This window comes from Hemicordylus capensis, chromosome 4, assembly GCF_027244095.1.
Source record: "Hemicordylus capensis ecotype Gifberg chromosome 4, rHemCap1.1.pri, whole genome shotgun sequence".
Lineage (NCBI taxonomy): Eukaryota > Metazoa > Chordata > Lepidosauria > Squamata > Cordylidae > Hemicordylus > Hemicordylus capensis.
The window spans coordinates 32,755,742-32,770,473 of NC_069660.1; the positions used below are offsets into that span (position 1 = coordinate 32,755,742).

At 45.6% G+C, this 14,732-nt stretch overlaps 1 protein-coding gene across 12 annotated transcripts in view; it reads left to right on the top strand.

Annotated features, from left to right (window-relative positions):
• ZMYND8 (zinc finger MYND-type containing 8) overlaps positions 1–13,593 on the top strand; it is a 149,656-nt gene extending 136,063 nt beyond the window's left edge. For 11 of the 12 annotated variants that reach the window (XM_053243407.1, XM_053243402.1, XM_053243404.1 and 8 more), the window contains 3 exons: positions 6,575–6,732; positions 7,790–7,879; positions 12,097–13,593. In XM_053243407.1, the coding sequence (XP_053099382.1) occupies positions 6,575–6,732; positions 7,790–7,879; positions 12,097–12,198 (350 nt within the window). In that variant the 3' untranslated portion in view covers positions 12,199–13,593. The remainder of the gene's footprint in view (positions 1–6,574; positions 6,733–7,789; positions 7,880–12,096) is intronic. The other variant, XM_053243410.1, reaches the window with a different exon arrangement.
• Positions 13,594–14,732: the final 1,139 nt, after the last annotated feature.

A 14,732-nucleotide genomic window follows, 5' to 3' on the forward strand; every position in this document is an offset into this window, starting at 1 on the left:
GTGAGCATAGTTGCACAAAAGTCTTTTCACTCCGGAGCACAGGGAATGTTCCAGAAGGGCTCTGCAAGATAAAAACATGTTCTTCGACGTGGTCTCTGTGCTTTACACAAATGGGCTTTGCTCATGCGCAGAGACCACATCGGAGTTTCCAAGCTAGAGTCCTTAACTTTTGGCAGTAACCCCGCCCCCTAGTATATAGGCGGCTGCGCGGGCTTCCCTCTCCAGTCTTTCTTCGTCTGCAATAGAAGACACATCATTGAGCAACTCCTTGCTAGATCTTTGCTAAGTACTGCTTTTATCATCTTTCCCCCCATATTTCTGTTCAGTACTCCCCTTCGTTAGCGTTTTTATTTCTTCCCTGGCACCTCCCCACCTTCCCTCGAAGTTTTGTTTCTCCATCTTGTCGTGGCCTTCGGGCCTGGCGTGCTACGGCTTCTTTCCCTCCATTTTTCTTCGGTACCTTCTTCGGCCTATGGCAAAGACTACAAACTTTAAGCAGTGTGGTCGCTGAAAATCTAAAATCCCTTCGACCAACAGCCACAAACTCTGCCTTTTCTTCCTGGGCGAGAACCATAATTAGAGCCCTCCCAACTTGGCAAAGAGGCACCTTTTAACGTGGTGATTCTCTTTATTTATCAGGGGGAGAGTAACTGGCCCTGTCTGCACCCAGCACAGTACCTCCAGTGACTGTTGCTGGTGTCTATCTTATGTTTCTTTTTGGATTGTGAGCCCTTCGGGGACAGGGTTCCATCTTGTTTGTTTGTTATTTCTTTATGTAAACCGCCCTGAGCCATTTCTGGAAGGGCGGAATAGAAATCGAATGAATGAATAAAGTTGGCTCTTGTCTGTATTGTGTGGCCTTTACCAAACAGGCGCGCAAGAATCGGGCCTCTTGACTTCGTTCTTGGCTTTGGGAACAAGCGTTCAAGGGTACAGGCTCTGACAAACGGTCCATTGTGCAGGCCTCATCCAGTGCCTCTCCTGCAGCCCGGGGCTTGCAGCCCGGGGCTTACAGCCCATTTCATCTCCTCCGGGAGTCTCAGCAACCACTCCCGAGGTAAATATACCGGTTGATCCCGTGGCTCGGGCTTCGACGTTGGTACCGAGGAGTTTGGTGGCAGTGTCGATCACGACGGCGGCACTGATTGAGCCACGCTCTGTCCAGCCAGCCAAAAAGAGAAAGAAGGACTGTCATGCTCCCTCGGAACTGCCAAAAAAGAAGCAGAAGTCAATGCACGATACCGAACATCAATCCCATACTTTACAAACTGTGACTATTTTAGATACCGATGTGGTCTATGGTTCTAGTCCTCATGATCCCGTATACGGGTCCGAGCACGACTCTGAACCCGAGGAACTCCCTCCAGAGCAACCGTGCCACTGGGCCAATCAAGACCTCGAAGCTGCTCTGGACGAGCGCTACGCCAGGCAAGTGGAGGAAGAGGCAGACTATTTCTGTGCTCATTAGGAGGTTCACCAACGCCATTGGACCTTGACCACCGCAGAGCTGCCCCTTCGGCGTTCTGCATCTCCTCGCCCTTCGGTACCGGCTTACTCGACTTCGGCTTCGATCCCAAATCTGCTTTCGGGACCGACAACTCTTCCACCTCCACCCTGAAATACAACTCTCTTACAACCACGGGTTCCACCTAGAAATTCGCCTGTACAGGCAGCCACGGCCACCATCGCCCCGGACTCAGCTCCGAATCTGGCCGCTCCCACCTCCGGTTTCGACCGACTCATTGGATTCGTCCTCGGATGAGGAGGGCCCAGAGTCGTCTTTATCCGACAGAATATCATTGGGCTCCTTGCCTCCTACTCTTCTGTTGGATCCTAGGCCTAATTCTCCATCGGAAGATACTTTGTCTCTCGTATGGCAACTTCCTTGGGAGTCCAACTCTCTCAGTCTGAACCTGACCCCCTGTTCCAGCTGATCGAAGACGATGCCTGGCCATCGGTATCGCTCCCATTGAATCCGTCCATTCTCAAGGTGACCAAGGCCTCTTGGACCAAGCCTTCTTCTCTTCCCCAAACATCAAAGAGGCTTGATTCCTTCTATAAAGTTCGCCCCTCGACAGATCAGGATGACTCCTTCCTGAAACAACACCCATCTACTGATTCTATTGTTGTGGAGTCTTCCCTCTCTAATTTCTGGGGGTATTCCTCCTCCACCCGACAAGGAAGGAAAGAAATTGGATACGTTTGGAAGGCGTTTGTATTCTGTTGCCTCTTTATTAACAAGAATCACACATTACCAGGACTACTACATCAATTATCAGTCTTTTCTTTGGGACCATATTGCCCCTTTTCTGGACCATCTCCCTGAAGAACAGCTGGGCCCTGCCAACGTTTTCCCCCGTGAGGCCACGCAGGTCTCCAGACAAGAGCTCCATGCAATTTGCCACTCCACGGAAGGGGCTGCTAAGTTGATGGCGACCTCTGTCGCCCTCCGTCGCCACGCCTGGCTCCGAACCTCTGGCCTCACGCCCGACGCTAGATCCAGGGTGGAAGCTCTTCCTTTTGATGGCTCTTCTCTGTTCGGAGAGAAAACAGATGATACTCTTCAAAAAGTACAGAAACTTCGTAACACGGCCCGTTCCATGGGTTTTCAACAGTCCACATCCCGTCCTTATAAACCAAAAAAATGGCAGCAACAACCATACTCCTCCAAGCATCAGTACTATCAACCTCAAGGCAAGTCCTTACATTCCACCAGGTACCAGCCTTACAGAAAGCGTTCACACTTCGCCGGATCCAAACTGCAGCAGCAATCCAAAGGATCTCAGCCCCAAGGCAAAAGACAATGACCTGCATCCTCCTCCCTGCTGGGGCACTAGACTCTCCCCTTTCATTCCCACCTGGGAAAATATCACCACGGACTCCTGGGCTCTGACCATCGTGAGGGTCGGTTATGCTATAGAGTTTGCATCCACCCCTCCATACAACCCTCCACTACCCACTCCGCCCACCCCTGCTCTCTTGGCGGAAGTCGACTCTCTACTCTACAAATCTGCAATAGAACTGGTTCACAATCCGCAGTCCCTGGGTTTCCACTCCCATTACTTCACGGTCCCCAAGCCAGACGGCTCCCTTCACCCCATCTTGGATCTCCAGGAGCTGAACTCCTACATCACGTACCGGAGGTTCCGGATGGTCACTATTCCCACTATCCCCTTCTGCACAAAAACCAGTGGTTCAAGGATGCATATTATCACATCACCATCAGACCCCAGCACCGTCATTTCCTCCGCTTCCAAATAGCGGACAACACTTACCAATTTCACTCCCTCCCCTTCGGACTGGTATCCGCACCCCAGGTGTTTACCAAATGCATGGCCCCGGTGGTAGCAGCCCTGCAGCAACAGAACATTCAAATTTTTCCATAACTCAATGACTGGCTCGTGGTAGCCAACAATCTGCAGTCTCTACTCAGAGACCTTCACACGGTCATCAACCTCCTATCCAACCTGGGCCTCCAGGTGAACTACGAAAAGTTGAAGCTCACCCCTTCCAGAACGATAGAATTTCTGGGAATCCTCTTTGACTCTATTCAGTCAAAAATTTTCTTGCCTCAGTGCAGAATTCAAGCTATCTTGAACTTGTCATCCCACCTCCTCTACCACCCACGTCAGTCAGCGTGAACAATTCAGTGCCTATTAGGCCACATGGCTTCCAACACCTACGTCCTCCCTCACGCCCATCTATGGGCCAGGACTCTTCCACACTGGTTCCTCTCAGTGTTCTCTCCACACGAGGATTCCCTCACCAACACCCTAAGGATCCCGCCTCGGGTCCTACACTCCCTGCTGTGGTGGACGGACCCTGCCAAACTCAGCGTCAGCTCCCCCTTCCAGCCCCCGAGTCACGCCCTTCTACTCACCATGGACGCATCCATGGAAGGTTGGGATGCCCACGCCAACAATCACAACATCCGCGGCATCTGGTCCCCGACCAAAGCCGCCCACCACATCAGTTATCTCGAACTGTTAGCCATCTTCAAGGCTCTAAGAGCCTTCCTCCCCCTGATAGGCGTCTTCCATGTCCTGGTCCAAACGGACAGTACTACCGCCAAGGCTTACCTGAACAGGCAGGGCGGCACCTCCTCTAGCTCCCTCCTGTTCCTGGCCATGGAAATGTGGTTCTGGTGCATTTGCCACGGCATCACCCCCCCCCCCCCGGCGATCCATATACAGGGCCAAGACAACGTCACGGCGGACAGGCTAAGCAGGACTCAAACATCATCACACAAATGGCAGCTACATCCCCCCACACTCTGCTCCCTCTTCCGCCGCTGGTTCCTCCCAGAAATAGACCTCTTCGCATCAGAGGCAAATGCGCAATGCCACCAATATTACTCCAGGTCCGGGATCGGACTCAATTCCTTGGGGGAGCGCTTGCCATGACTTGGACAGGACTTCTAGTCTGTGCCTTCCCACCAGTTCCCCTACTTCCTCGAGTCCTTCAGAAGATCTCCCAGGACCGCCCGCATTGCATACTCATTGCCCCTTGGTGGCCCAGGAGGCCCTGGTTCCCCCGCCTCCTCCGCCTATCTAACCATCGGTACCACCGTTTCCCGCACACGCCTCACCTCCTCTCCCTGCAAGGGGTTCACCTTCTCCATCCAGATTTACAGTGCCTCCATCTCACAGCTTGGCACATAGTCCCAACCTGCCTGCAGATCTACAAAGAATAGTCCAGGCCTCGCTTAAACCCTCTACTGTCACCTCCTATTCCCACAGGTGGACACGCTTTCAGAACTTTCTAAAGGACAGGGAGACTCCTGTACACTCCGTCTCTGTAGAACATGTTTGTTCATATTTACTGTCCCTCAAGGAGGCCGGACTTAAGATGCCTTCCTTGTGCGTTCATCTCGCAGCCATAGTGGCTAATTCCCCACTGTCCACACCATCGTGGTTCCAACACCCTACGGTCAACCGTTTCCTTAAAGGACTCACTCACCTCTATCCAGACCCGCCGGTCATGGCCCCGGCTTGGGACCTGACCTCGGTGCTCTCCTCCCTCATGTACCCTCCCTTTGAACCCATGCCTATGATTTCTCTCTACCTCCTTTCATGTAAAGTAGCTTTCCTAACGGCCATCACTTCGGCCAGGCGGGTCAGTGAACTCAGGGCACTTAGAGTTGACCCGCCGTACCTAATTTTCCACAAAGAAAAAGCCGTCCTTAGGCCGGACATTGCCTTCCTGCCGAAGGTAGTCACCTCATTTCACCGCTCCCAACCGATCTCCTTACCTGCATTCTTCATGGAGCCGTCAATTGAGGCCGAACGTCGTCTCCACACTCTCGACGTTTGCAGGGCACTCGCCTTCTACGTCGACCGCACCTCCGCCCTTCGCACCTAACTCTCTCTTCGTACTCCACTCTGGACCTAACAGAGGCAAGAAGGCTTCTATGCAGACTATATACAGATGGGTGGTCTGCACCATCTCTCTAGCATACCAGATTTCCAAGAAGCTTCTCCTGTCCTCCATCAGGGCACATTCAAGGAGAGTGGTCGCGGCTTCCACTGCCTTTGACAGGTCCATTCCTTTGGACATCATCTGCCAGGCAGCTATGTGGGCATCAAAACACTCCTTTGTGCAGCACTATGCCCTGGATGTCCAAGCCAGAAAAGACATGGCATTTGGCAGAGCGGTGTTACAATTCATTTTCGCCTGATCCCTCCTCCAGGTGAGCATGGCACAGGTGCAGCTTGCTATGCACCCATTCGTGTAAAGCACAGAGACCACGTCGAAGAACAACAGGTTGCTTACCTGTAATTTGGGTTCTTCTAGTGGTCATCTGTGCTCTTACACGCCCACTCATCCTCCCCTCTCCTCATGTCTTTTCTGCTAGCCTCTTTCAGATTGCGGACTCAGAAGACTGGAGAGGGAAGCCTGCGCAGCCGCCTATATACCGAGGGGGTGGGGTTACCGCCAAAAGTTAAGAACTCTAGCTTGGAAGCTCCGATGTGGTCTCTGCGCAGGCGCAAAGCCCATTCGTGTAAGAGCACAGATGACCACTAGAAGAACCCAAGTTACAGGTAAGCAACCTGTCGTTGCTGAGGGTCAGCGAAGTGTTCCTGTCTTGCAGAGCCCTTCTGGAGCATGGGGAGTGCTCTGGAGTCGAAAGGCTTTTGTGCAGCTGTGCTCGTGCAGGGGGCTGGGTGTGTGGCCCAAGGGCTCCCGTTTTGCCCCCTGCAGCCTCTAGAAGCACAAGCCCTTCATTAGGATGTCAGCCATTATTTCTTAAGCACATAAGAAACAAGATGCTGTACGCACATATGTATATACTATTAACAGCAAGAAGTCCCCGCCTGCAAGCTTACAAACTAAACAGATAATCAGGAAAAAGAGGGAAGGAGTGAGAAAGTAATTCAAGAAGAAACAGAAGCAAGGCAGGCAGAAAAAGTAGCTATTGATGATGGGTTAAGATCGGGAACTGAACAATATACCTCTAAATCGTTAGCATAGAAATGCTTATCACAATTACATTTTAAGTATTTATCTTAATCAGTTTATGAGTGAATATAGTTCCAGTGGTGTTTTATTTGCGTTCCATTTGTTTTCATTTTAGCCACTGCAACACAGCAAGAAGCAGATCCTGAAATTAGCACAGAAACATTAAGTAAATCATCCCAACCAACTTCTAGTGCACAGACAGCACCTACAGAAACTGCAAGTACTCCAAAAGAAAAAGAGACAGCTGTTGAAAAAAGCAAAGAGAGTGTTACAGTGAGTATTTCCTCTCTTGCTGCAGTTCACATTTTGTTTTGAATTTGTAAGGCTGTAGAAAGCACTACATCATTGTCTTCATTTACCTTTTTTTTTTTTTTTTTTGAGGGTAGGTAGCAATTAAAAGAGAGATTATGGACTTCTTTTCCACCACCTTTGTAGAATTGTTTCTTGAGGAAAGGGACCAAAATGTGTTCAGGCTCTGACATATTTTCCTGTGCTGCCCCTTCCTTTCAACACGCCAAGGCCTAGTGAAATTTCATGTGGTTTCATGGTATGTTCTCCTTGAGTCAAGGCAGCTGCTTACCTAGATCTTTTTAAGTGCACCTTCTATGTGTTCTGTGGAGCACATATCCCAGTTCTTCTACCATGTGTCTATAGCCCAGGTTTGAAACTGTGGCTCGCATTACCACATCCATAAATAAATTTGCATCCTGACTCTTCTTTGGGGCAGGCGGACATTCAGTGTACTTAATCCATGTATACAAATCTGTACATGTTCTGCAGATTATGTGAATTATAATATGTTATGTATTTTGTTTTCTAATCAGAAAATTATTTTTGAAGCATAGCTTGTACGCACAATTATATCAGTGGCAATATTAGGAACTGGCATTCTACATTTTATCCCTTCATTCCCAAGTTTGAAGTAAGATCTTAGATTAAAAACAACAACAGCTCTATTCTTTTGTTTGCCATAGTTTTGATTTGAGTCTTATTTGAGCTACCTTTAGGATTCTTGGTGCACTCAGAAGCCCATGCTTTCTGAGAGGCTACTTTTCATTAAATGTCAGATGTGATTTCTGCCATGGAATACTCTGTTTTGAAAATCTCTTTATTGTTATACCTTTTTGAAACATCAAACTGTGTACATTGCTCACATTCATATTTTTGAATTTTGCTTTTATTAACAAAAATGTAACCTGTGAATTCATTGAGATGCAAATTTTTAACATAAGCCAAGCATCTGACAAATTTGTATGATGATGATAATAAATAGGTGGCATTTATGTAAAAGCTGAACCTTTCACTGAGGTTACCTGTGCTGCCTCTGCAGATAGCAACAGGTGTGACAAGCAGCCAGCCTATAAAACTGGTCCAGGTACCGCAGACCACCACCTATATTCCAACTACTCAACCCACAATTGTAAGTACTGCTCTTGGCATTGAAACAGCTCATTATCTATTTGGGGAGTGGGGTTGTCTCCTATGTTATCAGGATATGAATTCACTGGTCTCAAGTTTCAGTTTGCAGTGCAAATTGCCTTATTTTGCTGTACAACATACCATCTCCCCCATACCATGCATTCTCATCACAGAGCCAAACAAGGCATTAGATTAGCCAGCAGTCATAATTAGTTATCTTTTCAGTTGTGTGCTGCGTATACATCACTGTGCAGGTATAGATGGGTATTCATTGTGCTTTGCAAAAAAGTTTTAACATTGGGTTTCCAGGTCAACACTGAACATATTGAGCCATACAATAGAGCAGGGTTTCTTAACCTTGGGCCCCCAGATTTATTGTACTACAACTCCCATCATCCTCAACCACAAAGGCCATATCTGGGGACGATGGGAGTTGTAGTCCAACAACATCTGGGGGCCCAAGATTAAGAAACCCTGCAATAGAGTATGTTTGTTTCTGGAATTGCCATATCACCTTTGTGCATTGGGGCCTTTGCTGCTGAGATGGAAATTGTTGGCCCTGGGATTAGGGATTAGGCTTCTCTCCAATGTGCATTTAATTCCTTGAGCTTCTTAATTTCTTTTTGTGCAGTTGCTAGGCAGAGGTGAACCCCCATTGAGTTATTCATCCATTATTAGCTTAGTCCCCAAAAGAGAGTTTCCATGCTCAGTGAGGAGACTGAGCTAAATAGCTCAAGATGGAATTTGGAATTTATTGGGAGGCAAACAAAACAAAAACAAACCCCTGTATTTCAAGACAGTTTGGAAATATTCATGAAGGATGTATTATTTTCTGCCTGGTACTTGAGTCAGTTGTGCCCTCTTGAGGATAGCAAGGAGTAGAGTTCTGCTACAAAAACTAGAGGCTTGTTTTGCTTTTTCTGAGGCATGAGCAACTTACCACAATGAAGATGGATGTGGGATACTTGGTGGATTGGCTTTACCTTGCATTACTCACCGTATTTCAGAGTGGGGGGAAAGTTTTGCCAATATCAGATTTACTAGTGACTCCGTTTTGTTTTTGTTTTTTTGTCCTAAAGTTGTGGTTTGGTTCACTGGCTGATATGGAACTGCTTAGAACTGCTGATATGGTATTCCTATCTGCTTGTGGCTCAGTCTGGATAATGGGATTGATTTGTATCTTTGCTCATCATTTGATTCTTTAATTTTACAATGATTTGTCTATCCTGCATGCATCATTGCATATGCTCATATAGTGATCATAGTGCATCCTGTTCCATGGCATGATGTCCAGGTCCATGAATTTTCTTTTATTGTGGGTTTTAGAAGTGTGATTTTTTTTTTTTAATTGCTTCTAGTCCCATGCTATTGGAATCATGGAATGCATGTTTGAGTTTAATAAATAGTCCTAAGGACCTAAAAGGGAGTAGCCACCTCCACAGTCTTTATAGGTCTCTGTAGAAGTGGCTGTACACTTAGTGTGCTGTTTGTGTACTGTTTGCATCCAGAATACTCACAGAAAGTTTGGTTAATGATCCTGGGTGGCAGGATTGAGAAAGATTTTGCCAGATTACTGCTGAGAGAATAAACTGTTCTAGGCTAGACTGAGCAATGCTTTCGCTCAGTAAGGCAGAGCACTGTATGTCCTGAGTACTTTATATCATATTTGATGAATGAAATTTGCATTCTGCAAGCATAAAATATATGCAGCATCCATGGCTGTATTGGAGGCCTATCACAAATCAAGCTGCCATTAAGTGTGTTGGATTTTCAGTGCTTTACAGCAGGGGTGCACAACTCAAATGTTTTGTGAACCACTTAGAGCAGGGTTTCTTAACATTAGCCCTCCTTATTTGTTAGACTACGACTCCCATCATCCTCAGCCACAAAGGCCATGCCTGGGGATGATGGGAGTTGCAGTCCAACAACATCTGGGGGCCCAAGGTTAAGAAACCCTGATCTAGAGTCTTTGGAGTCAGGTGGTATATAAATAAAATAAAATGCCCTTGTGATGGGCCAGAATTAACCATGACTTGTGCACGGGCCAAGGTCACTTTTCAGTGCATTAGCTATTACATTGAAATAAATAAAAATAATTATTAATTAAAGCAGTTACTTGTGTATCTTTTCCCCTCATCAAGGCACTCAGTTTTAAGCAAGAACAGAGGCCAGGGGTTGCCTTGACCCCTTCTCAATTAGTGGGGCACCTGGAGTTTGGAGACAGACATAAAGAAATGCAAAGTTCTCTCCTCTCCCTAAATCTTTGCTTTGAAGTTTCAATCCTGGGCATGCTTACTTGGGAGTAAGCTTCACTGGGTACACTGTGGGATGTATTTCTGAGTAAACATGCATAGAATGGTGCTGCAAGGCAGGATAGTCCTACCTGGGGGCCAGCAAGAAAGTCCTTGTGGGCCAGACCTGGCCTCTGGACCTTATGTGGTGGCCTCCCAGCTCCAGGCAGTCTTGGAGGAAACTGATTATCTAGACCAGGGTTTCTCAACGTGTGGGTCCCCAGATGTTACTGGACTTCAACTCCCATAATCCCCAGCCCCAGTGACCTTTGGTTGGGAATTATGGGAGTTGAAGTCCAATTACATCTGGGGACCCACACGTTGAGAAACCCTGATCTAGACCCATTTCAAACTGGCTTTGGGGTAGAGATGGCCTGATGGATGATCTCCAGTTGGGAATTGACAGAGGGAGTGAGACTCTGTTAGTTCTTTTGGATCTCTTGGCAGCTTTTGATACTATTGATTATAATATCGTTCTGGAATGTCTGAGGGGATTGAGGGTGGGAGGCACTGCTTTGCAGTGGTTCCTCTCCTACTTCACAGACAGATTCCAGATAATGTCTCTTAGAGACTGTTGTTCTTTAAAATCTGAACTTTCATATGGTGTCCTTCAGCACGCCATGCTGTCTCTGATGTTGTTTGACATCTACGTGAAACCACTGAGAGAGATCATCAGGAGATTTGATGCAGGGTGTTATCAATATGCTGATGACACCCAAGTCTATTTCTCTATGTCTACATGATTGGGAGAAGGCATAACCTCCCTAAACGCCTGCCTGGAGGCAGTATTGGGCTGGATGAGGGATAACAAACTGAGGCTGAATCAAGATATGACAGCGGTACTTATTGTGCGGGGTCGGAACTCAGGAGACTATTTTGATCTGCCTGTTCTGCATGGGGTCACGCTCCCCCAGAAGAAACAAGTACGCAGTCTGGGGGTGCTTTTGGATCCAAACCTCTCTCTGGTGTCCCAGGTTGAGGCAGTGGCCAGAGTTGCTTTTTATCAGCTTCGGCTGATACGCCAGCTGCATCCATTTCTTGAGATGAACAACCTCAAAATGGTGGTACATACGCTGGTAACCTCTAGGCTGGATTACTGCAATGTGCTCTGTGTGGGGCTGCCTTTGTATGTAGCCCGGAAACTGCAATTGGTTCAGAACTCAGCAGCCAGGTTGGTCTCTGGGTCATCTCGGAGATACCATATTACTCCTGTGTTGAAGGAACTACACTGGCTGCCAATATGTTTCTGGGCAAAATACAAGGTGCTGGTTATTACCCATAAAGCCCTAAACAGCTTAGGCCCTGGATATTTAAGAAAATGTCTTCTTCACCATGAGCCCCACTGCCTATTAAGATCATCTGGAGAGGTTCGTCTGTGGTTGCCCCCAACTCGTGTGGGGGCTCCCTGCTGAAATAAGAGCTTCCCCATCTCTGGAAACTTTTTAAAAGGCACTGAAGAAGACACATTTATTCACCCAGGCTTTTAATTAGATGTATAGTTTTAATATTTTTAATATTGGGTTTTAAATGTTTTTAATGTTTGCATGATTTTAATTGTTAATTGATTTAATGTTTTAAATGATTTTAATTGTAAACTGCCCAGAGAGTCAAGTTTTGGGCGGTATAGAAATGTTTTAAATAAAATAAAATAAATGTTGTGCAGGCCTGCTTTACAAGTATTGAATTTGGGGAATGAACAGGAAAATTCTATATTTGCAATAGCATTAAACATCCTTCCCTTGTTGCTAGAGTGCTTATGTACATTAGCGATATTATAGCAGAGTATAGTTATGTTTTGTTCTACTCTTCTTAAGTATTTGTCTGATGGTATCCTGTTCATGGATTCTTATGGCAAGCAGTCCTATATTTCTGTGAGTGAGCACCTGTGATTGACATATGTGTGTTCTGATTTGGTTTTAATCTACAGACCATTCCTGTAGTAGTAAGCCCTACAGCTGGAACCGTGGCAATGAGAACTGGAGTTCAGTATGTTCAGACAACCATGCCTGTCCAAGTACGGAGAGTCTAACTGTTAACAAAGGAGTCCAAGCTGCTGTTGGAATACATAATCTCTGTAACAGAAATGTGAAAAAAAAATCCCCACAGTTCTTTGGATTAACCTCGGAGGTTCAGACTCTTAGCTTTGTACATTGTACAAAGCATCTAACTACACTACAATTAATGTAAAGCATTAGCGCTGGCTTTAAAAACCTTGAGGACTGGTAAGAGCCATGGTAAATCTATGCTTCTGTTGTAAATTATGTACAATTTGTGGATGATGTTAGAGTACCATCTCCTTTTTATATTTGTATTGACTTCGACGTATAAGGAGTGTTGGAAGTTGGTGAAGGAAAGGTTAAATCAGACTTATAACAAACACCCACCGAGAGTAATGGTCTTCTGAGAACTGCAGTTGCACATAAATCATTCTCACTCTTTAGGATTCAGAAAGAGAAGACTGTGAACCACTCAACTTGCCTTTGGAAATGTAAACAATGCCTGCACATCCGTTTGTGCAACTCAAGCTGGAACTGCTCATTTTAAATTTGTTAAATTAGGAATTTCCAGTCTTCAGGCCGCAAGTACATTAAAGGGCATATTTTGTGTTGCGTATTTAAAATGAGAGAGATTGTTTACAAAAAAAAGGGGTTTTAAATTTCATTCATGCTAAGAGAAGGAAAGTAGGAAGCTTAGTACCAAGTAGTTGGTAATATAATATGTGATCGATATTTCCAGAGAGGACAAAAGTGGATTTTATTTTTGGGGCTATGCTTCCTAGTTGGTTATCTTTTGTTTTTGTTTTTGTTTTGTTTTTGTTTTCTTTTTTAATTAAAGAAAACCTGTCCAAAGGACTTTGAAATGCTTTTCAACGGGAACAAGAACTAGAGATGGAGAGGACTCTTTACCAGGAAAACATGGGCAAAGGACATTGATGCTGGGCTAGAGCATGTATTATGGAATTTTTATGTTTTTATGTACGCATGAAACAGTACAGTATGAGAGAGAAAGTATCCCATGAAAATGCTGTCTGTTACACTTATACTGTAGTACCATTTTGTATGTTGTGTAAACAAAAGCATTGAACAAAGCAAAGGTGATGTATGTATATGAGAAAATTAATTGTATGATATCATTCCAGTACATTTTGTTGTACATTTTAGTCATGTTGATTTCTCCCCCTACCCCACCCCCAATTGTTTATAAAGGATGCAGTTTGTACAGTCTCCAGCTAGTACACACATTAGAGAAAAGAAGAAAAACTAGAAGGAAACAAAAATCAAGAGCAGAATATTTGTGAATTGCAGTTGTGTCAAAGATAGCCTAGCTGGCCTTATTTGTGAAGCATAATTGCTTTTAGCATATGGAAGTATTTTTTCACATTTTCTTTGTATAAAATTTGTATTAAACTAAATATCTTTTTTGATTATTGTGTTTCTTTGTGACTAAAATAGGTGGCCCACAATATGTTTTGGGATTTCCCAGTTTTTTCAGGGAACTTCTTTCTTTTTTAAATTAAACTGTTGTAGAAAAAATGGTTTATGTTGAATTTCCATTTTCCTTCTGAAAACCAGTAATCAGTTGTCCCCTTCTTAAAAGTTCTTCTTTTTGCCCCAGTTCTATCCCATAGTAGTTCTGGCATTCATTACTTCACTACTTGCTGTGTTCACATATAGCTTACATTATTCCTGTTTCATTTGATCAGCCTAGCAACGTAACCTGTGTTCTTAGAACATTGCAACCATTCCATGCAAGTATGGGGATGCTGAACATCAAATGGTGTTTGAAAGACATTTTTAATGTGCTTATGGATGATGAGCATCACAGAAGAGGAAGTCGGGAGTTTTTATTTTATTTTAAAATGTATCAGAGAGGAGAGCTAGTCTTGTCAAGCAAGACATGACTTGTCTCCATAGCTAAGCAGGGTCTGCCCTGGTTGCATCTGAATGTGAGACTTGATGTGTGAGCACTGCAAGATATTCCCCTCAGGGGATGAAGCCGCTCTGGGAAGAACAGAAGGTTTCAAGTTCCCTCCCTGGCTTCTCCAAGATAGGGCTGAGAGAGATTCCTGCCTGCAACCTTGGAGAAGCCACTGCCAGTCTGTGAAGACAAGAGTGAGCTAGATAGACCAATGGTCTGACTCAGTATATGGCAGTTTCCTATGTTCCGATGTCATTCCAAACAATTACAGATTTTATTATGCACATCATTTTTAGCCTGTTCTTTAATTAGTGGGGTGGTCCCTCCCCCCACTGGCAAAGGAAGTATCCTTGACCTGCCACATCGCTTTTGTTCCTCCTACTAAGGGGTCCTCCACATACTTCCCTTTTCAAAAGGCTGGAAGGGAGCAGGAAGGATAGCAGCTGTGGCTGCCACTGCCACCACCAGGTAAGGAGAGATGGGGGTAGTGAGGGTCATGCGGTGGTAGTGGTGGGAAGACTGGTATACACAGCACATTCCACACACGGGGAAGCAGGGTGAGGCTGGGGAGCAGTGATCCCAGGCACTAGAACAATTTGAGGCAGGACTGTTTGCACCCCATTCCCGATGATAAAGTCCAACGTG